Here is a 21,672-nt window from a genome sequence, read left to right as displayed (position 1 = left end):
TCTCTTCTCTCTACCTCCTTTTCCTTCCATTCGCCGTCTCTTTATTCTCTGTTCCATCTCTCTTTCCCATTTTCCCTCTCTGTTGTATCATTCTCGTCTCTCTGTCTGGCTTTCCCTTCCTTTTCTGAATCTTTTTTCGTACCCTGGGTCTTTTTTCGCGTGTTTCCTTCTTTCCTTCCTTCCATTCATCCATATTATCATTCCCACTTCATATCCTTCATATTTCCCTCTCTTTCACTCACCTTCCTTTGACTCCTTTCCGCCTTCCTTCCTTCCTTCCTTCCTTCCCTCGCTTCATTCCTTCTTTCCTTGGCTTCAGTCCTTCCTTTCTCCTTCACCTTCTCTCCCTCCCCCTTCCTCCTGTCCTTCTCTTCATGACCTGTCTTCTCCCCTCCGTCCGGTTTTCTCTCTCTCTCTCTCTCTCTCTCTCACACACACACACACACACACACACACACACACACACACACCGCTCGCTGGTGCAGTGGTAACGTTCTCGCTTGCCAACTGGTGGACGGGAGTTCGCGCCTCGCTCAGGTTGCGAAAAGTTTCACTGACGAAGTGGGTGGTTACTGTCCCCCTGGAGCAAGGGGACGGGTGTGTGCGTGTGTGAAGGTCACAGCCTTGCCCTTAGATCGGACTATATGAGCTCTCAGCTCCCTTCCGGGAGGGTAAAAGCTGACGATCACGACCATCAAGTGATCCTGACCGACCCGGTGAATTACACACATTGACTGATTGATAGTTTGTGTGTGTGTGTGTTGTCGTGCAGTTTTGTGTCTGTATATATGGGACATGTGTAAACCTACCGATATGTGACTGTTTTTATGTGCTCTTGTATGTGTATAATATGCATGAGCGTGCCTGTTGGTTTATACGGCATGTGCGTATTTGTGTTTTTAGCTTTCATTATGCTTGTGTGTAGATTGTGTTTATAGATTTGTGTGTGTATGGGTGTATGAAAGAGTATGTGTACCTGTGTGTGTGTGTGTGTGTGTGTGTGTGTGTGTGTGTGTGTGTGTGTGTGTGTGTGTGTGTGTGTAGGGAGGTAGTGACCCACATGTACACACCGCCTCACTTTCATCAGTAGCCACGTTGCAAGGTCACCCCCCCCCTTTCTCTCTCTCTTTCTGTCTATCTATCTATCTATCTGTTTAGCTTCGATGTGCTACCTCCAGACGATTATGTTCAAGTGAGGGAAGCCCCCTAGTGGTAAACATGTTAGTAGTAGTAGTAATAGTAGTAGTAGTAGTAGTACTTGTTGTTGTTGTTGTTGCAGCCTAAGGCTCATCTGAACGTAAGCACGGTGGATTGCATGCTGAAGCTACCCTCATACTGCAGTTCACCATTCTTCATTTGGGGGATGGGGCGGGGGAGTTGAGGGACGTCTGCTTTGTTGGGCCAGGGTGCTGACAGGACATTTTGGTGCCACCTCATGAAGGTGTCCTTTTCCAACACCCCTTCTGTTGGTGAAGGGGTTAATGAGAAGCCCTCTGAAAATTGCAAAGAAAAAAAAATGTCCTTGGACTGAAGATGCGAAAACAAGAAGTGAGGTGCCGTAACTGTAAACACCGTACAATGTCGTCCTTGCAGTGCTTTAGTGTTTTTATGTAGGGGACGTATTTGTCTGCTTTGTGTGTGTGTGTGTGTGTGTGTGTGTGTGTGTGTGTGTGTTTGAGAGAGAGAGAGAGAGAGAGAGTGAGGGGGGGCGGTTGCATCAGAGTCTGTATATGACTGAGATGGATGGGGAGACTGAGTTGGAGGTGGAGGGATGAGGTGGAGAGGTATATGGGAGTTCTATGAACTGGAGGAAGGACATCCTGCATGCAGAAGACAGGATGGCATGGAGGTGATTTGTTTGTGGTCACCCCTTTTGAGATTGTCAGCCATCACTCTCTTATTTTTTCTCTTTACAACTCCTCCAATCTAGTGTTTCATGTTTAGTAACAGAAATTGTGGATCTATTTGATAAACCCTAACACATTCTCTTTTTTCTCTCATTTTGGCTTTTCCATCACAGTGTATCATATTTAGTGCCAGAAGAATGTTTTCATGGGTTGGATGTGATAGATATACCCAGACAGATATACCCAGACACACTCACTCTGACTCTTTTTTTTCTTACTTTCACAGTCATCATTCTCATTTCTTAATAACCCCTCCATTGTAACCTATCATTTTTAGTGATAAAAGAATGTTTGTTCTGTATGTGTTCAATATGTTAGATGTATCCAGACACAATGACTCCAACTCCCTTTTTCATCTTTCCTCAGCTGTCAGCATGGACATCAGCTCACTGCGCGAGCGTCTGGCCGCCCACGGACAGGAGCACCTGCTGCAGTTCTGGGATGTTCTTACCGAGGCTCAGAAGAAGACACTGTATAATGACCTCAATGAGTGAGTGCTTCATGTTAAGGTTGTTTGGGTATACAGTAAGATGGCGAATAATAGTGATGCAGGTACTTCTCAGTCCTTAATATTTATGTATTTTAATGCCTTTGAAGCTGGATATAGACTAGGAAGTCCATACCGGAAGTCCAGTAGTTCACTCTCCACTCGCCAACAGACCTCACAAAGTTTGAACAGCATTGTTTGTTTGCAATAAATATATCTTCATGGTGAAGGGGATAACACAGTAGTTGAACAATATAAACAAGAATTGTAGTTACAGTAATTTGTTTTTAGCTGATATAACTGGGACACTGCCACAGCTTAAATACCTGTACTGTACCATACGAGGGTGTAGTTGCTTGAAATTTGATGAGCCTTGATTATGAAAGAATAATTAGTCTCCTTGATTACTAGACAAATCAGCACTCCAGTCTGGGTGCACCTGGCCATCAGTTGAGACGAGTGAAGTTAGGGATCTTTGTCATATTGGAGCAGTTGTACTATTGCTGCTTCATACTCCCATCCATCATCATTAACATCACCTCCCTTCAACAGACTGGACCTTGAGGAGGTGTTGCGGTTTTACAAGAAGACTGTGTCCTCGCTGAATGAAGAGCAGACCAAGCTAGATGAGCGCATGGAGCCCATACCAGCAGACATGCACGGCTCTGTGACACGCACACCACTGGAAAAGATCAAAGATTATGAGGAGACTGGTGAGTTTTTTTAGTGGAACACCTCATGTGATGGCAGTGATATAACTGGGCAGCTGCACTGCCCAGTTATACAAACATTCCTCAATTCCCTCCTCTTTCCCCAAAAGGAGAAACGTGAACTATGGAATAGTAACTTCAGCCTGCAATCCACTGGGTACATGTTTAGGTGAACCTAGGGCTTCAACTACAACCACTGCATTTGTGAGTCTGATTCTTTTATTCCAGTGAACACTTCATGTAACAGTATTTGCAACCTCAGGCTCATCTGAATGCGAACCCGGTGGACTACAGTCTGAAGTTGACCTTCTTCTGCAGTTCACCTTCCTCCTTTCAGGGAGTAGGAAAGGGATTGAAGGATGTTTGTATAACCGGGCATTGTAGCTGCCGGGTCATACCAGTGCAATCACATGAAGGCATCCCGGTACTGGCAGTAGGTGGATGGATATGACAGTTTTGGTGTCAGTTGTGTAGAGTGAGAAATAGTTGAAAGGAGGCTTGTTCAGGGCGAGTGAAGCGAGGGTGATGAGTATTTGCTCAGGTGGTGTAAGTGGCTATGTGTGGGTAGAGTGGAGGTATGTTCAGAGTTTACTCAGCTGAAGGTATCTTATCGAGAGGACCTTATCGCTGTCATTGGTTTGTCAGTTTAAAATTATGCTGAAGGATTGTCTGTGTCCTGAAAGTCAAGTGCATGATGTGAGTGTGTTGTGTAGTGGAGGGCTGCATTACAGTGAGGGAAATAGTGGACTGTTTGTGAGTTTTAGTGTGCTGTGGTTGTGCATGGGGTGATTAAAAGTGTTGTGATGTGGGGTGCTGCATTACAGTGTGGACATAGTGGATTATTTGAGCATTTTGAGTTGTGGTTTGTGTTGGTAATGAGGTAAGTGAGAGTAATGTGGCATGTAACTGTTGGTTGGTTATTTGCCTCAGTGACCCCTATGAAATTGATAGACATAAATCTATTCCTTTTTCTTCTTGTATATCTGGGGCCTTTTGTTTTAACATCATGGGTCTGTGCTAGGTGAGCAGTGGCAGTATTGGTATGCTGTTGCTGGCAGGTAGTAATGGTACCAGACCAAATTTATTCTTGCTGTTGCAAAATTTAGTACTTTTGTAGCCTATCTACAGCATCTCTAATCCACACATTTGTAACTTTCAGGTCTGCGTGAAGTGAGCAATGGCAGTGTGGGTGTGCTGCTGTTGGCGGGTGGTCAGGGCACCAGACTGGGTGTGGACTACCCCAAGGGCATGTATGATGTCAACCTTCCATCACGCAAGACCCTTTACCAACTCCAGGCAGAGAGGATCCTTAGGCTGCAACATCTGGCAAAGGAGAAGTTTGGCAAGGTTAGCGTTAGGAGAAAGACTTTTAGATGGTTTAGTCATGTTCAGAGGATGGAGAATTTAAGACTGACCAGGAGAGTATATCATTGGTGAAGGGGATGGAGATAGGGGGAAGCCAAGGATGAGATTGAGGGATAGGAGATGGAGAGGTATATAAGAGAGGAGGGTGTGAGTTGTACAGAGGGCAGCCCAATGAAAGGGAATAGGGTGACATGTAGGTAATTCATTTGTGGCCACCCCTCATGGATTAAAGCATCTGCTGACAGATAGATAAAAACTGAGTACACCACTCATATGTCATCTTCACCAGTGCAGTGACATCATATCCCATGGTCCATCATGACATCAGAACACACCAAGGAACTAAAGATGGATGGCTCCACAAACAACAATTAATTTTTAACACCTTAAGAACTAGCTGTAAATAGAACTGCCCAAAACTGAGCACCCCAGTCTTCTGTGTCCCCAACACTGTGGTGAAATCCCTCTGTACATTGTGATATCAGAACACACCAAAGAAGCCATGATGGACTTCTTATCACACAACAACTACCTATAACCCCTAAATCTATAGTAAGAGAGATCTGTGCCAAAAACTGAGTACCCCAGTCATGTATCTCCCCTACAGTGCGGTGAAATCCCTTGGTACATCATGACATCGGAGCACACCAAGGAGCCCACGATGGACTTCTTTGCCCGCCACAGCTACTTTGGCTTGGAGAAGGAGAACCTTGTGGTGTTTGAGCAGGGGATGCTGCCATGCTTCACCTTCGATGGCAGGATCATTCTGGAGGCACCACATAAGCTGGCCCGTGCTCCAGATGGCAATGGAGGCTTGTACAGGGCTCTCAGGGTGAGTAGGACAAAGGAGGGGAGGGGTGAGCTTATAATAATGAGAAGTGATGAGTGATGGTAGATAACCTTGAAGGAGTATACAGAGAGAGAGAGAGAGAGAGAGAGAGAGAGAGAGAGAGAGAGGCATACAGTAGTGGGAAACTTGATGAGTAATGATAGTTAAGCTTGAAGGGGAGGGAGGCATAAGGGGGTGAGAGAAAATACTGTAATTGTAAGTGATGACAGGTTTTGGAAAAGGGTCTCAGGGAAGATGGCAAAGAAAGAGCGTTGATGAAAACTAATGCTGATCAGTGAGGGTGTGTACATAAGAAAAAGTTATGTGGAATAACAGAAGAAAGTAATAACAGCGAGACTTGGAAAGGCAGGAGAAAGTAGTGATAAGTTGTGACAGAATTTCTCAAAGGAGTACATTAGGGGAGGTGGTCTAGAATAGCAGGATGAGAGGTAGTAAAGTAGGCTTATTTGGAGTTTACAGTGTGTGAGTCTTGTGAAGGAGGGTGGCTTGGAATGGTGCTTGAGAAATTTGGAACAGTAACCAAAAAACAAAAGGTGATGAATGGTGCTAGAATAATTTGAAGTGGCTGGTAGAATAAACCAGGTAGATATTTCATCTGAGTCAAGAAATTAATCTTATTAATAAATGTTTTCTTCTTTGTTGAATGCATCAGAATATGCAGTACCCATTTATATTAGTTTTGTTGTTGTTGTTATTGCCGTGACCCCAGGCTCAAGTTGATGGGACCTCGAAGGACTACAAGAAACCAGATGCTGCAGTCGAGCTGTCTCGGAGATCTAGCCTTGAGGTTATGTCAAAGATTTGTCTGTGTTGTGTGAGGGGATGCATTACATTGAGAGCTGAGGGGACTGTTGAGTTTTGTGTTGTGTTGGGAAGTAGAGAAGGTGATGACCATGTTGTTGTTCTTGCTCCATACTCATCTGGGCAAGAACTCAAAAGACTGGAGGCAGAAGTTGCCCTTGTACAGTTCACCTTTGTCCTTTCTGGGGATAGGGAGGGATTGATTAATGTTTTTATAACCAGGCAGCAGATATATGTATGCCACCACATGGAGGCATCACTCTCCAACATGGTGTGAATATCTGGTGGGGGCTTGTGAAGGACGATTAGTTGAAAGTTTTGGATGGCTGTGTATGTCACCTGTATATATTCATGTGCCATAGTGTTGGCTGGTGTAGGAGTGAGTTTTTTTTTTAATATTTTGTGTTGTGTAGAGAAGATGCGTTTTTTTTTTTTTAACCTTTGTGGTTGAGTGTTCATTTTGTTGTCCAAGATCTTATTCTTGTTCTTGTTCTTTTTCTTGGCCTTGGCCATGTTCTTGCAGTGCCAGGTTCATGGGGACCTGAGCAATGGACCAGAGATTGGGACTGGTGCAGTTCTGTACATAATTGCAAAGATAGGTTGTAACCTGTACTTACTGTTAAGTGATAAACTGTGTGCTTCTTATGTTCGTGTAGTTTCTTCATTGGGAGTACATTTATTTCTTGGTGAAGGTGATCTGTACATATAGTCTTTGTATGTGCTGTTATTACAATACCATATTCTTAAGGCTTTGTTTTGTGTTTTTTTAAGCTTGTCCATATTTTTGGCTGAAGATGGAGCCAATCCCAGGCTCATGTAATTTTAGTCTGTAAGAGTGTACATAGCAGTTCTGTGGAGAAAAACCAAAGAGAAACTGTTATTGCAACTCTTGTTAGGGATCTTCATCAGGTTAGAATAATTACTGTCAATATACACCAAGTCCATCTTTTGCTCCAGAATGTCGCTACTTTTCCTATGTAATTAATACTGTAACTTGGGAGAAGTTGGCAAATTAACTTTATAGGTAGCAGTGGAGTTTTGATAATAGTTTTTATGAGTTCCCTGTACACTTGATGGCCAAAAAAAAAAAAAAAAAGCAACATATTACCAGTACTTAGTGTATAATAATGTGTCCCATTGAACAGGAAAGCAATGTTCAGGAAGACATGGAGTGATGGGGAGTCAAATGTTTCAGTGTTTTTGCCCTAATCTTACACTGTACTAATATTTTTTGCTCATTTTGGTGCTAATGTTGTGTTAGTTTTTTGCCACATTCAGTAGGAGAAGACTGTACTGCATATACTAATTTTGTGGCAGTTTACAAAAAATGAAAATTTCCACCAAGCCAAGGTGAACAAACTATAATTTTGTGCTAAGTTTGTACTAATTTTTGTGCTGATTTCTTGCAAAATTCAACAGGAAAAGAATGTGCTTGAGGACATGGAGAGACGGGGCATCAAATATGTCCACGTGTACTGCGTGGACAATATTCTAGTCAAGATGGCTGACCCCATATTCATTGGGTACTGCCTTTCCAAAGGTGCCGACTGTGGTGCCAAGGTGGTAGAGAAGGCCTTCCCTACTGAGGCTGTTGGTGAGTCATAGAAGCCAGTAAGAGATAAGAGTAGATTTGATGGCCTTATTCTACATGGCACAGAAGGATTATAACACCTCCTTCTCAGGTATTTGTTTTGCATCTTGTAAAACTTCACTTGTATGTTGCTTACATCATTTCAGTATTGATATAATTTGCATTGTAGGATACTGAAATGCAATACACAAAATACATTGCTAAGGAGGAGGTGTTACAAAACCTCCAAAGGTGCTTACAGTATGACTCGAGGTTAGGTTTGGTTGGGGGATGGGGGAGGATGCGAACCTGTTGATAAGTCATAGGGGCTGGTGTGAGGTAAGTTATGTTTAGGGAAGAGAAGGGAGGTTAAGTTAGGCCGGTAGTTTAGGCAAGACTGAGTTAGAATAGGTTTGGTTAGGACGAGTTAGAGTTGAGTTAAGTGAGATTGGGTTAGGTGAGGTGTGGTTTGGTTACATTAGGTTAGATTTAGCTGAGGTTGGCTGGGTTTGATTAAATTCAGTTTGGGTAAGGTAGGGTAGATAGGTTAGTTAATGTGCTTTCCTGTGATAATTAAGTCCCTCATTATTTACTTCATTTCCCAGGTGTGGTATGCAGGGTTGATGGTATCTATCAGGTTGTGGAATACAGTGAAATCACACTCAAGACAGCACAGAAGCGCAACACTGACGGCCGATTGACTTTCTCTGCTGGCAACATCTGCAACCACTTCTTCACTACACAGTTCCTCAAGAAAGTTGTTTAGTGAGTATTAGTAGATTTTGTTTTGGATTTTATGAACTTTGAGTAAGGTAAGATAAATATTAGGCTGACAATTTTTACAAATGGTGGTGATTGTTAGGGTGACTTTATTTTGCATATACAGTACTGTAGAGGTTTAATTAGTTACAGAGACAGGTGGACAAATAGGCAGTTGCCTTTTGTTAGCTGTACAGAGTACAGTTGTCTTATGACAGTGTGTTTTGGATGTAATGAGCTTTAAGCTATTAAGTAGGTACAGGTGAGTACTGTACAAAGATAGATATAGTAATTAAGTCATGGTAAATAAATTGAGTACATAAATACAGTGATGAATTTCTTACTCTATTCTCACTACCTCCTGATAATTATGTTAACTTTGGAGAAGGCAACTGTAATTGTTGGTTATATTGTTGTGGCCCCAGGCTCATCTCAGCATGAACCTGGTGGAACGTAGGCTGAATGTTACTTGGTATTTAAGTACAGTTGGCAGCTTAAGGAAGAAAAGATATGACATACAATTTACCCAGTTATAAAAATAAAGCAGAAACAAAGTATATACCAGTATGTCTTTAGCTATGTCAAATGTGAAAATGTTCCTTAAAATTCAATACGAGCTGAAAGAAGCAAAGACATGATACAGTATGCAACTGTGAACATTGTGACTAACACTCTCCCCATTTTATTTCATGGTGCAGTGGGTGAGTACAACAGAAGAGTGACTGTGTTGTGTGTTGGGTTGAGGGTGATATTTGAGAGGAGTTTTCTTTGTGTTTATTGTTTTAATGGTGCAACCATGACATGTGAACATAGTAGTGAAGTTTGAGTGTTCGAGCACTGTGTTGGCTATATATGTGTACAGGATGGCCTACAAGATTTTTTTGAGAATTTTCAGGAGGCTGTTCTAGAGTTAATTTTGGAGCTAGTTACTGATAACTGTATGTGTTAAGTACAAGGGAGACGATTTTCTCCCAAATGGTCATCAGTAATCATAGCTTAGTAACCTTTTAGAAATGAGCCCATGTTGATATAATATTTTTCGTCCAAAATTAGCCATTTGATAGCTTCCTGAATTTTCTAGAAAATCTCACGAGACACCCTGTATAAGTGCTTATCCCTGACCTGCATGTACTGTATATAGTTGCACCAGTGTTGAACCCATGTCCATGAAGAAAATGACAGTGAATAATAACAGATTTTTTGTGCTTGGTCATTCAGATTCGCTGTGGTATCTGTCCAGATTTCTGCCTGTGAAACTGCATGGCTTGAAATAAAAAAAGAAAATCATACTGTGGCCTTATTATTAATAGTGTATTGGCTTTAAAAACTAAACTTACTGTACTGTTGGTAGGGGAATGTCAGCAAACTTTTGCCCTTGATAGCACACTGCAGTACTCAGTATTGTTCATGGATGCAGAGTGTTGAAATTGTATGTTCATTGCCGATGGTGTGGTAGTGTGTGTTTTTCAAAGTACTGTACTTTTTAAGTGTTTTCATCTGAGTATTTTTAAACTATTGTTGAATTTATTTTGCAGTATTGTATTGAAGAACCTTTTTGTGTTTTATTTGGAGCAATTGTATTTTTTGTTGCTGTAAATATAATCAGTCAGTGTGTCTTGGTTTGCAAAATTGAGTTGTGTTGTTCTCAAAATGGCTTCAGAGATTTCTTAAAAGGTCTTCCATAGCAATTCATTCTTTACATTAATCCTCAGTATGCAAATTATGCTGTTATTGAAGTGATACAAATAACGTTCCTGTATATGAGAATGATAAAGTTTAACATGCTAAATGAATCAAAGTTCAAGGGGTATAGTGCTACGAAGCCTGCTGTGCCACCTAGAATGCTGCTCTATGTGATACAAGGCATTCAGAAGTAAAAGGAGTGTTTCACCTTTGATGCTAATAGTTATTTCCTCTGCTACTCTACTCTACCTTTCTGTAATTCTGTTTTGATGCCTGTCTAAGTGGCCATCTATCCCTTTGCATATTTACTTTGTCTGTCTTTCAGTTTCCCATTTTTCTGTTCCTCCATTCATTTATCCATGTGTGTCTTGATGCCTTGTTTTATGATATAACTTTTCTGCTTAGTGATACATGTTACTGAATCTGCCAGTAGTCATTGAAGCCCCATTCACTTTATTCTGTTTGAATGAAAAGCAAATGTCCTGAATTTCTGTCGGCCTTCAAGCATCTACAGTATATATAAAAATTTTCATCATCTTCCAAAATACAGATTTACAGACGTTGCATAAGATGGTAATAGTTTTAATTTAGCTTACACAGGACCCATACAATCCTCTGTATGCCCACTCAACACCAGTCTTGCCTGACCTAATGTAACTGGTCCAAACATAGTCGAATCTAAATTGAGTCAGCCAAGTCCAGTACAGTTTTGTCTAATCCTGTGCAGACCAAATCTAAAAACCTAACCTAATCAAAGTTAACCTCAATTAACTGAGTGTATTCTAATTCTGACCTAACCTACTCTAACCTAACTCAATCTCCCTCCAGTGACTATGAGAGCAGCATGATGCACCACGTGGCCAAGAAAAAGATCGCTCATGTCACCCCGGAGGGCAGGGCTCACAAGCCAGACAAACCAAATGGAATCAAGATGGAAAAGTTTGTCTTTGATGTGTTCCAGTTTGCCAAGTAAGTATCTGCTGGTTATAGCTCCTGCCTTAATTTGACACAAAAAGACAATTTTCAGCTCTACATCTTTTCCGTAGAACTTCTTCATGACTAGCATCATATTCTAGAATTGATCTGCTGTTACAACTAAGCATTCAGGATGGAGCCATGGAAATTTTAGGGCAGTGTAGAGCAACATTTTTTTTGTTCATATTGCTATTATAGTCTAATTCTTTTAAGCTGTTGAAGACCACCGTACTTGCTGGGTAGCATGTATGTGATAAAAAAAAACTTTTATCCACCACTTGTATTTCAGCTGTGCCTCCAGGTTTTTCATTTTGTTTTTGCTTCTGCCAAATAATTTTATTCAGCTCACCATAGACCCCTTTATATGGTGATGGTTTTGTTGTTGTTGTGGCCCCAGGCCTATCTCAGTGTGAACCTGGTAGTCCGCTGGCTGAAGCTGCCCTTGCTGCCCTTCTCCTTCAATTTGCAGTCCTCCATATGGAGATAGGGAGGGAAATGAGGGAGAATTGAACAGTGCTTCCATGTGAAAGTGTTTCTCTCCAGCACTGTGATGGTGATGATGATAATAATAATAACTCATCTTAAATGCCAGGACCAACTTGCCTACCCCCAGGCTCCTACGCTCCTCATGGGGCAACGTAGGATTAGATGATGGATGGATGGATGGAATAATAATAATAATAATAATAATAAGAAATAATAATAATAATAGTAATAATAATAATAATAATAATGGTTGATCCTTAGTTTCTCAGAAACATTCCCATTTTAGCACTCAAAACCTCAAAACAAGAACTTGAGTATCATAAAGCAACACAAGAGAATAAAACAGTATGCATGGCAAAATGGATTGCTAAGGAAGAGATGTTACAAAGCCTGCAGAACCACTTGCAATACAGTGCTTAATTTCACCCCTCACCGCAGCACCTTGGCAGTTTGGGAGGTAATCAGAGAGGACGAGTTTGCGCCGCTGAAGAATGGAGATGGTGCGGAGAAGGACACCCCCACCACCTGCAGGCATGCACTGTTCTCACTCCACCACCGATACCTGCTTAATGCCGGAGGTACACTGGTTGACTCAGAAGGGGAGCCACTACCACTGATTCCAAGGTATGTGTCTTCATTACCATGGCTCTGTCATCATCACTCGTAGTTCATGCCAGTAGTATAGCCAGATCTCCACCAATGGGGGGTTCCAAGGTGGGGACCAAGCCATTTTTTGGGAGGGGGAAATGGTCCACTAGTGAATAGTATGCATATATTGAATATTGTAATCTGAAGTGTGAAGCTACAGAACGTGGTGAATTTTTTTTTGGCCTATCTGTTGGAGCCAGGATTCTATGGGCTTGGATGATGAGTGGATGGAAGTGTGGCCCATTGAATTGGGCAGACTTAAGCTGTCTGGACGTTGCTACTCTTGGCCCTGCTCTAGGGTGGGAAAGAAGGTCCAGATGATGATGATGATGCTGCTGATGATGATCTGAAATTTCAAACAAGGGGCCAGTTAAGGGATCAAGGTTCTGAATGGGAGGCCAGGGTCCCCCCAGGCCCCCTCATGGCTATGCCACTGGTTCATACATATTGAATGGAGGGTTAGGCAAAACTGAGAGGGAGCGGAAAAAACAAGAACTATCTCATTTGCTAAGATAAGGGACTGAATAGGAAGCTCGAGCAGTGTGGAGAGTCTCCGTTAGGTGACCAAGGCCAACACATGCAGGCATGTTGGAGCCTTTATATACAGTACAATACGAGCAGTATGATATTACCTGAAGAGAAGTTGGAGGTTAATAGTCAACAAAGGATATGGGAAGAAGAGAGGTAAGGAACTGAGAGAAAGAGAGATCCCCCACCACTAATAGGCATGCATTATTCTCCCTTATTTCATTTTTATTAGTGTTTATTTAGTTTGTTCATTTGTACAGTATTAATGTTTAGTTAGTCATTATAAAAATGTAGATATTTCTGCATTATAGTGCTTTCAGCATTGCATGGCTGGATGTTCATGTAGACTTACAGTTCCAGTATGATATGTATTTTGCCTGATGCCATGCTGTTTGCTTGGCTAGTTTATGGTGAGGCTATGCATTTATGCATCCTTTTATAATGGACATGAAGAGCATTGTGTATATTATTACTAACAAAATACTAAATGCTTGCAAGTATCAGCCAGTAGTGTATTTTTATACAAAATGTAATAGAAAATATGTGAAAATTTTCAAGATGTTTTTCATCATAACTAACTTAACTTAGCCTAACCAAACCCTCATCATATCATTTTCTTCACCTAACTTTATCCAGTTGAATCAAACCAGATCAAGTAAAAACAAAACATAAGATAACATAGCCAAACCTAATAACATAGCAGCATAGTATGACATAACAACATAACATAACATAACCTTGCCCAGCCTAACTTAAATCCTCAGTCTCCTTTATCTGTCACCACCATGTTCAGTATTCTACCATACAAGATACAGCAGTAACAGATCAAAATATCAGGTAACCCTTGCATGGTGCCTTTAGAAGACCAACCATGTATCTACATCTCACCATAAAGCCTTGTCGCTAACCTCATATGTTATAGGCCAGAGGATCGGGTTGTGCCAGACTCCGTAAGGTATGTTTTCACGATGCTACGATCTGGTGGAGTGGAGTGCTTGTTTGCTGGTGTGGAGTTTTAAGGAATGGAAACTTTTGCCCAGTAGATTCTGCCACTAGTAAAATAATCAATCATGTTATTGGTAGGAAGGTTGTTGGAGATGGGTGCCTTCTTGTGGTGGCACCAGTATAATGGGGCTGTCCTACTGCCTGGGTATACAAACATTCCTCAGCACCCTGTGTATATCCTGAAAGGAGGATGATAGTCTGACTGATTATTGAATATTATATTTTACCCAAGACTTTAAAACACTGACATAAGCAGTCTACTGGGCACAAAGATTTCAAAGTCCATGGTTTTGTTTGAGTTTTCTGGACGTTCAACTTGATGATGTCCTTTCATTCTTTCTGTTGCCAGACAGTTTTATTCTGTGTGTGAGAGATTTATGTAACTGAAGGGATTAGATTTAGCATTTATTAACTCTTATACAAGAGGTCTTTCCTAAGTTGAATAAAATTGTCTGGAGGTAGTAAGAATAAACTAAAGCATCATTGTGGTGAAGGTGTTAATGGTGATGGTCTTTAGTTAATTCCCCACCAAGTGTTATACCATATGAGGTGTTCGTACTGATGCTGTGTGATGTGGGACATCTTTACATATGGAGAGGATTGTGACATGTTGCGGTAGAACCTGTATCATGTGCATCCAAACTATCTTTCAACCTTAAGTTTTCACATTACCTCTGGAATGCATGTGTACTGAATAACTAAAAGTGTTACAGAATTGACTTATATTTCTGAATATGCAGGTTCTCTCATATTGAAGTCCCCACCCTCATTGTCTTTTGCACTTCATGTAATCCCCCCAATACAAGTTATTTGAGCATTGGGTTCTCAAGCATTCCATCACTTAAAAGGTTGAATGGCACCGAGCAGCACTGAGCACTTGCACATTCGAAAGTTGTGAGAAAGAACTAGCTTGAAGCACAGTAGGGTGTTACGTGGATGTTGATGTGTGGTTGTAATCTCGTAAAATATTCTTGTACTAGTGTAAATACTTCATTATTTGTTAACGTACTGTACATACAGTGTTTTGTTTTCCATGTTGTACTTTTAGATGCAGTAACACCCCTTTATTTCATTCCTAGTTAATATTCCAATGAAGTAATGTTGTTATTGTGGCCCCAGGCCTATCTGAATGTGAATTTGGTGGACTGCAGGCTGTAAATTGCCCTTCTCCTGGACAGTAGTTCACCATCCTCCTTTAGAAGGATAGGGAGGAAGCTGAAGAACATTGGTGTAACCAAGCAGTTGAATTGCCTAGTTGAAACAGTGCCACTGCATGAAGGCATCTCTCTCCAGCACCACTAAGTAATGATATACCCGCCGTAAGGAAACAGTCTTTCAACCATTTACCTGGTATTGTTCTCCAGGTAAAGGTGGGGCAGATCCCATGAGGTACCTAACTGCAGTTCATATTTCCATAATTTTAGCCTTGGAGTCTGTGGCAAGTTAATTTGTCACACTGCAGGGATGCAAGACCACTGCATCATCCAGGTTACCACATCTACCTCCCCTAGCTGTTGCCCTGTGTACTTATTTTACCTACCAACCTACAAAAGGTGGATGGACACCAGAGTCAAGTGATGCCAGCTGCCTGCACCAGGATTCAAAACCTGGCACTGTCGGGCTGGCAGCTGCATGGCAATCACAGCTAACCATGCAGCTGCCATGGTGGTGGCAGTGAATGAAATATGAGGTGCTGGGAAACTTTGAGGCTGAAATAAAGGGGTCTTTTGTATTCTGTATCTTGTTTCATAGTTCTTTGGTTACTCAGATGGAGCAATTGTACTGACATAGTGAAATTTGTGTTTGCTGTACAGTATTATGAAGATTCATCACATCTGGCCTGACTTGGCTGCTCTTCCCATCCTTAACCCTTCCACTGTAAAGACATCTTTTTCATCATTCTTGCTCTTTCCAGGCAGTTCTGCTCAGCTCAGGAGAGAGCTTTGAAGCTGGAGGGGTTAGATATACCTTATTAACCCCTTCAGTACCAAAGCATTCTCCCAAGCTGAAAATCTTTGTCTATACTCTTTTCACCTTTACTTGGCCTAAAATTACCATACAAGTCCTGTATCTCCATTTTCAGTGCCAAGTAGTAACAATAGAGTATCGCTGAAATAAGATGCTAGTCACAAAGAAGTGCAATAGAAATGATTCAGAGGTGTATTATGGTCATTTTGCCATTGAACTACATGAAACAAGCTGCCAAAGAACAAAAATCTGGGCCAAGTTCAAATGGAATGAGAGCTGTAGCAACAATAATGCATCTAAGTTAGTCACTGCATAGTTTTGTAATGGTTTGTTCTTTGTACTGGTTAAGCTGTTGTGTAATGAATGTACAGTCAATCAAAAAAGTATCATGCAGGAAAGGTCCAATGATATCTTAAATGATCAGTTTAGCTTTTGGTGTTCCAAGTTAAATAATGTGTTATCATCTGAAAATGCTTATGAGAACCGTATTGATGAGGAAACGTCAAGCACATGATATATATGTTAGCATTAAAAATCCAAGTATAATAACATGGGGTAGAATCATCTGAGATTTTGCAATACACTAGTCATCATCTGCAGTGCCAGAGTGTCTCGTGTAAACTGTACACCAATACATTTTGATCAACTGTACGTGTATAGAGTTTTATTAGCAATTTTTTCATAGTGTTCTCATTGATTGCTGTAGTTTGACATAGTGCATTCCTAGTGCCACATTACTTGCTTTTGTTAATATTAACTCATTCACCATTATATTATTTGTACAGTACTTTATTTCCATAGTCACTTTTAATTTTTCTCCTGATGTAATTAACATAAAGTATAAGGATCATAGTAACCTTCTCAGTTTTTTTAAGTTTTCCATATTGTACAAATCAGTTTAGTTTTTGTGTAGTTTTAATTAATTAATTAATTTTTGTATATCATAATATTTTCCATTTATTATTTAAAAGTGAACCTGTCCTGTCCTTTTCTCTGATACTATAGTCAAATTAATCTTATCTGTTTTCTCTTGCCAGTCTAAATCAATCTTGCTTTTCACTTAACTCTGTTTTTCTTCATATCCCCTTTCATCCCATTACAGTAAATGGTTGCTGGTGCAGGCAGTTTTGCATCTGTGTAACTTACATAGGTAGCATGGTAATGCCACTGTGAAAATGGAAAATTCACTGTGTTTGTGAGTCAATGACCAGCACCAAAAATGAGTTGCTGTTGACTCATTGACCAAACAAGAGAAGCAAAGACCCTGAATGAGCCATTCAAGAAACCAGCGAAGAGTTGATGTAGGGAGTTTGTTTACACCTGACAAAGATCCCTAATTTGTTTTCAGCACATTGATGGCTAGCTGTAATCACACTAGAAGATAAATTTGACAAATAGCCAAGGAGACTCATTCCTACCCCTGAACAAATGTAAGGGCTTATCAAATGTCAACCAACCACACCTTAGCATTCAGGCTGTGAGAATGGCCCAGTTCCTTCAGATGAAGGTAAAGCAGCTATAGGCAGCCACATAGTTAAACTGCATTCACAGGGACCATTTACGCAGGTCACTAATATCTATGTATATTCTTCATTTGTGGCAAAGTCTGTAACATAACTTCTTTGAATGTTGATGGACCTCTGTATCTCATTATTTTAATTTTACTCTGCAGTAACAGCCTGTATCTATATTTTTCTCTGCCAGGTTAACTGTTATGTTTTCATATTTTTCTGTAGCCAGTTTTGTCTCCTAGTTTTCATTAGTTAGGTTATCCCTGTTTATTTCCTTACATTTAGCGTGGCAATTTGTTCACTTCTGTAAATATGCTGCATATCATTTTTTTTCACGTAACTAATTTATCTTCCTTATTTTCAGTTTCTGTTTTTATTTTCTAAGCCTTTTCACTTTTACCATGCTGTTTTCTTAAGTTTTTTATTAACATTTATTTCAGACTCTTTCATGTTATTTTTTCTTAAATTTTCTTCATCTTTTCCCTTTTCATTAATTTATAGTACTTTGTCTTTTTTTATATTCATTAACCCTATTATTCATTTGCTTATATCCTTCTGCCTCTTTTGTACTCTAAATATTTTTTCCTTTTTATTTACTTTTAATTTCTGCCACAGTTTTTTGTTTACTCTTTTCTTTCTTTCTTTCTTTTCTTTTTTGCCTATTCCCTATTTTCTAATAATTTTAGCAGTTATTCATATGTTTATTTCCTTCCCCTGCCCCACCCAAGCCCCGCAGCCGCCCCCAAATGCCCCACCACAGTAAATGCCAACACAGAGTTCAATAATAATGATGCGTAAGTACCGTTTCCCTTCGGTCCCCACATTTGGGTCATCGTGGCATCTCAAGCAAACGGTGGTTGGGCACGCTTATGGTGGTGATGGTGGTGTCAGATGTCTGGCTTGGGGTCGGTATAAAATTCAGTCTTGTTTATTATTTTATTTATTTGTTTATTTATTTATTTGTTTATTTATTAGTCTGTGTTTTCTGTTTGGTCTTGACAGTACTTACTCTCAGATCTGAAGTGCCTGGTTCCAAAGGGTTTACAACAATTGGAAAGTTTTGGGAAGTATGTTCATAATGATAACTATGATATAAATAACCCTCAACTCCATCAGCAGTAAATACATTGACGTGTGTGATGCAGTACTGTATTATGAAGGTACCATCCGTTTTTATATGTATCCATCATAAAACTGTCTTTAAATGTATTGACCTTGTAAAGACATGACAACAACCCTTTTATCACTTGAAAAAAACAGTTTTGAACATGGTTTTTGGAAACTGGATTTTTGGATTTGATAGTTTGTGCTGTATCTGTGAGGGTTCATGGGAATAATGACACTTTTAGACACACTCTATAATTCATGTATTATCTTTCTCAAAGGGTGATGGGTATAAAGTGATATTAGATTCCCCTTCTGATGCCTTCTGTGATTATCCTTTTTCCAGCCTTTAGTTTCATTTCACCATTTATTTAAATTTTTTCTTTCTTTTACATGTTCTCTCATATTTCAGTAAATACTCATCTTAAGCTTTTCCTGTATTACACTTCATCATGCTACATTGTCTTGAATTTTGTGGGTAACTTTCTCTTAAGCTGTACTAATGATTTTCTACAGTGATTGACACAACATAGTATTTCAGGCATCTTGAATATAATTTCCAAGCATTATTCATGAGACATCTTCCCTCCGTTGCTATTATTGTTTTATCAGAAACTACAGCATTCATTATGTACAGTATGTATTTAGTAAGACCTGTCTATCTGTTTGTCTGTCTCTTTTGCATATTTATGTGCTTGTTGCTAAGCTCCATAATATTGGAAGGTGTAACTGCAAACAAATTGCCTCCATATCATTCTTTCCTCTGCCATCAGGCTGCTTTTCTATGCTTCCCCCACTTGTAGACCTCTCAGCCCCATCTGTCCATCTCGTCCTCAGTCTCCCCCTTCACCTCCCCACCTCCATGTCACTCACTTACTCTCTCGTAGTCAGTTGCTCATTCTCCATTTTCTCCACATTGCCAAACCATCTCAAGGTAATTCTGATGCTTTCCAAGACATCCATATCAACACCACAATGCTCCTTCAGATCCTCATTTGTACATATCTTCTTAACTTCCATCACCATCTAGTAGAGTTACTAATATCAGTGTTTGGCTTACAATGACCCTCTCTTTCTCTGGCTTATGTATATTTAGTATTTTGTGTTGTCTGTAGTACTGTAGAGATGTTATTACAGATTTCATTAATAACTCTCGCTGTCCATTTGCCTGTATTCTGTTCAGTTTAACTCGGCCTAAAGTCACCATCTATCTTGAATGCTAAGCTGTAGCAAGAGGGCTGTCTGGACACGTTTATTTCTGTGCCCTTAGATTGCAAATAATACTCCTTCTGCTCTGGTGATTTTTTCTTTCTGATTGTATTGTACAGGATGATGCACAAATAGTGCTCCACTGAAAACTCACCAGATGGGATCTTGTATGTTACTAGGATGGCTCAGTCTGCTGGTATGGGTATGTGTGGCACTGGGAGTAGGAAATGAATAAATAAAGCAGAATACATACTGGTAATGCTGACAGAGCCATCCTTGCAGCACACAAGAAATTGCCTGGCATATACAGCATATTAGTTGTGTTCTTCTGTGTGCTTGAAGCCTGACGCAGCATCCTGTAAGAGCAGCCTTCAGTAATGACAGTCCATGCATCAGTACTATAGTGTGATTGATCTGTATCATTTGTTTTTATTTACAGTTATACTGCCTATTTGTAATTGAACCACAGGTCAGTGAAGACTTACACTTGACTACTCAGAGAGCTCATGCAGTTTTATAATTAAAGGTACCACAACATTTACTTACTATACTCTCATTTTGAATGTCGGGACCAACTTGCCTAGCCTCAGGCTCCTATGCTCCTCATGGGGCAACACAGGATTGGATGATGATGATGATGATGATGATGATGATGACGACATATATATACACTATCTATCTATCTATTGCCAGACGCCTCAATCCCGTTTGGGGTGGCCACAAACAAATCGCCTCCAAGTCGCCCTGTCCCCCGCCATTTCACTGCCCTGCTCCCAACTCACACCCCCCTCTCTCATATATATATACACACTGAACTTAATAACAAAAGTTAGCTGCCTGTACCAGAAAGCTGCCAACTGTAGAACTTTTTTTTTTTTTCTAAATGTCAAAGATTCCAAACCCCTTTCAGCTCAGCTGATGACCAGATATAGTCAGACTGGAGGTTTGATTCGATTCATAACCAGGGTCAATTATTTGTACCTCAGAACTAATGATCACTGAATTTCATGCAACAGCTGTTCATATAAGACATAAGCTGTACCCTGGCCAATGATTCTTTGAAAAGAAGTCTGGTATCATTTGACGTTATGTGGTTTGTTAACAGGGATTTGCAGTGATACATTTACATTACCTTGTCTGATTATCACGGTGCTGAAGAGGGATGCCATCTTGTGGTGGCACAGATATAGCTGGTTGGCTCCACTGCCTCAGTATACAAATGTTCTGCACCTCCCTCCCTATCCCCTCAAAAGAAAGATGGTGGACTGCAAGAGAAGGACTGCTTAAGCCTATGGTCTGCCTGGTTTACATTCAAATGAGCCAGAGGTTGTGACTAGTACTACTTCAGTTAATTCAGTTCACTTTAAGTAGGCATAAAATTGCTCTCCCTCCATCATGAATATTAAACTGCAGCAAATGATTAAGTCTAGAATATGATAATAGTTGTAAAGAAGTACCATGGAAAGGATGTTAAGCTGTAATATTATCATATTCTGGCACTGAGGAAATAAGCTGCAAAAGGACAAAAATCTCCTCCCAGTTAAAATGAATGAACTGCAGGTCCTCATACTAGTGCCATGTCTCATTTTCATCCTGTCCACAGCCAAAAGGAGATGCGCTGGGATGAGTGCCCAGTGGTGGTGGAAATCTCTCCACTGGTGTCCTACGCGGGGGAGGGTTTGGACCATCTCGTGGCCAACAAGAAATTCACCTGCCCACTCTCAATCAACCCACCGGCAAAGAAAATTGATGTGTAGCTTTTCTTTCATTTTTTACATCAACTTGTAGCTGTCCTATAATTTTTTGTAGTGTTAATTTGCTTGGAGAACTTTGAGGTGTAGGAGTTGTGAAGTTATGGAATAGCAGTGTGTTTGTAACCAAGAGAAATTTACTAATCGATCTACCAGTAAAGATCGACGTGTAGCTCTCTCATGATTTTTAATGTTAAATTGCTTGGAAGACAAGGTGTAGAAAAAGTGAGATAGATTTGTTGATGGCTTAGGAGTATATTTGGATGCCAGCTGAGGAAATTTAAGGTATTCATTTTCATCTCAGAAATTCTCAGAGGTATTTAGGAAATCAGTTAGTATTACTGATGCCCAGTTC

The 21,672-nt window shown here is 40.3% G+C and overlaps 1 protein-coding gene across 1 annotated transcript; it reads left to right on the top strand.

The window, feature by feature from the left end:
• Positions 1-2,281: 2,281 nt before the first annotated feature.
• mmy (UDP-N-acetylglucosamine pyrophosphorylase mmy) lies at positions 2,282-21,404 on the top strand. The gene is made up of 11 exons (XM_080274800.1): positions 2,282-2,397; positions 2,947-3,107; positions 4,264-4,451; positions 5,077-5,301; positions 7,540-7,714; positions 8,296-8,455; positions 10,961-11,101; positions 12,032-12,217; positions 13,692-13,724; positions 17,982-18,047; positions 21,170-21,404. Exons 1-11 carry the CDS (start codon positions 2,282-2,284, stop codon positions 21,321-21,323), a joined length of 1,605 nt encoding a protein of 534 aa, XP_080130926.1. The 3' UTR covers positions 21,324-21,404.
• Positions 21,405-21,672: the final 268 nt, after the last annotated feature.

The sequence above is a fragment of the Coenobita brevimanus genome, chromosome 59, assembly GCF_032717465.1.
Source record: "Coenobita brevimanus isolate Jiangsu-jjx chromosome 59, ASM3271746v2, whole genome shotgun sequence".
Taxonomy (NCBI): Eukaryota; Metazoa; Arthropoda; class Malacostraca; order Decapoda; family Coenobitidae; genus Coenobita; species Coenobita brevimanus.
Note: the sequence above shows the minus strand (reverse complement) of the source record. Positions and strands in the feature narration are given on the sequence as shown.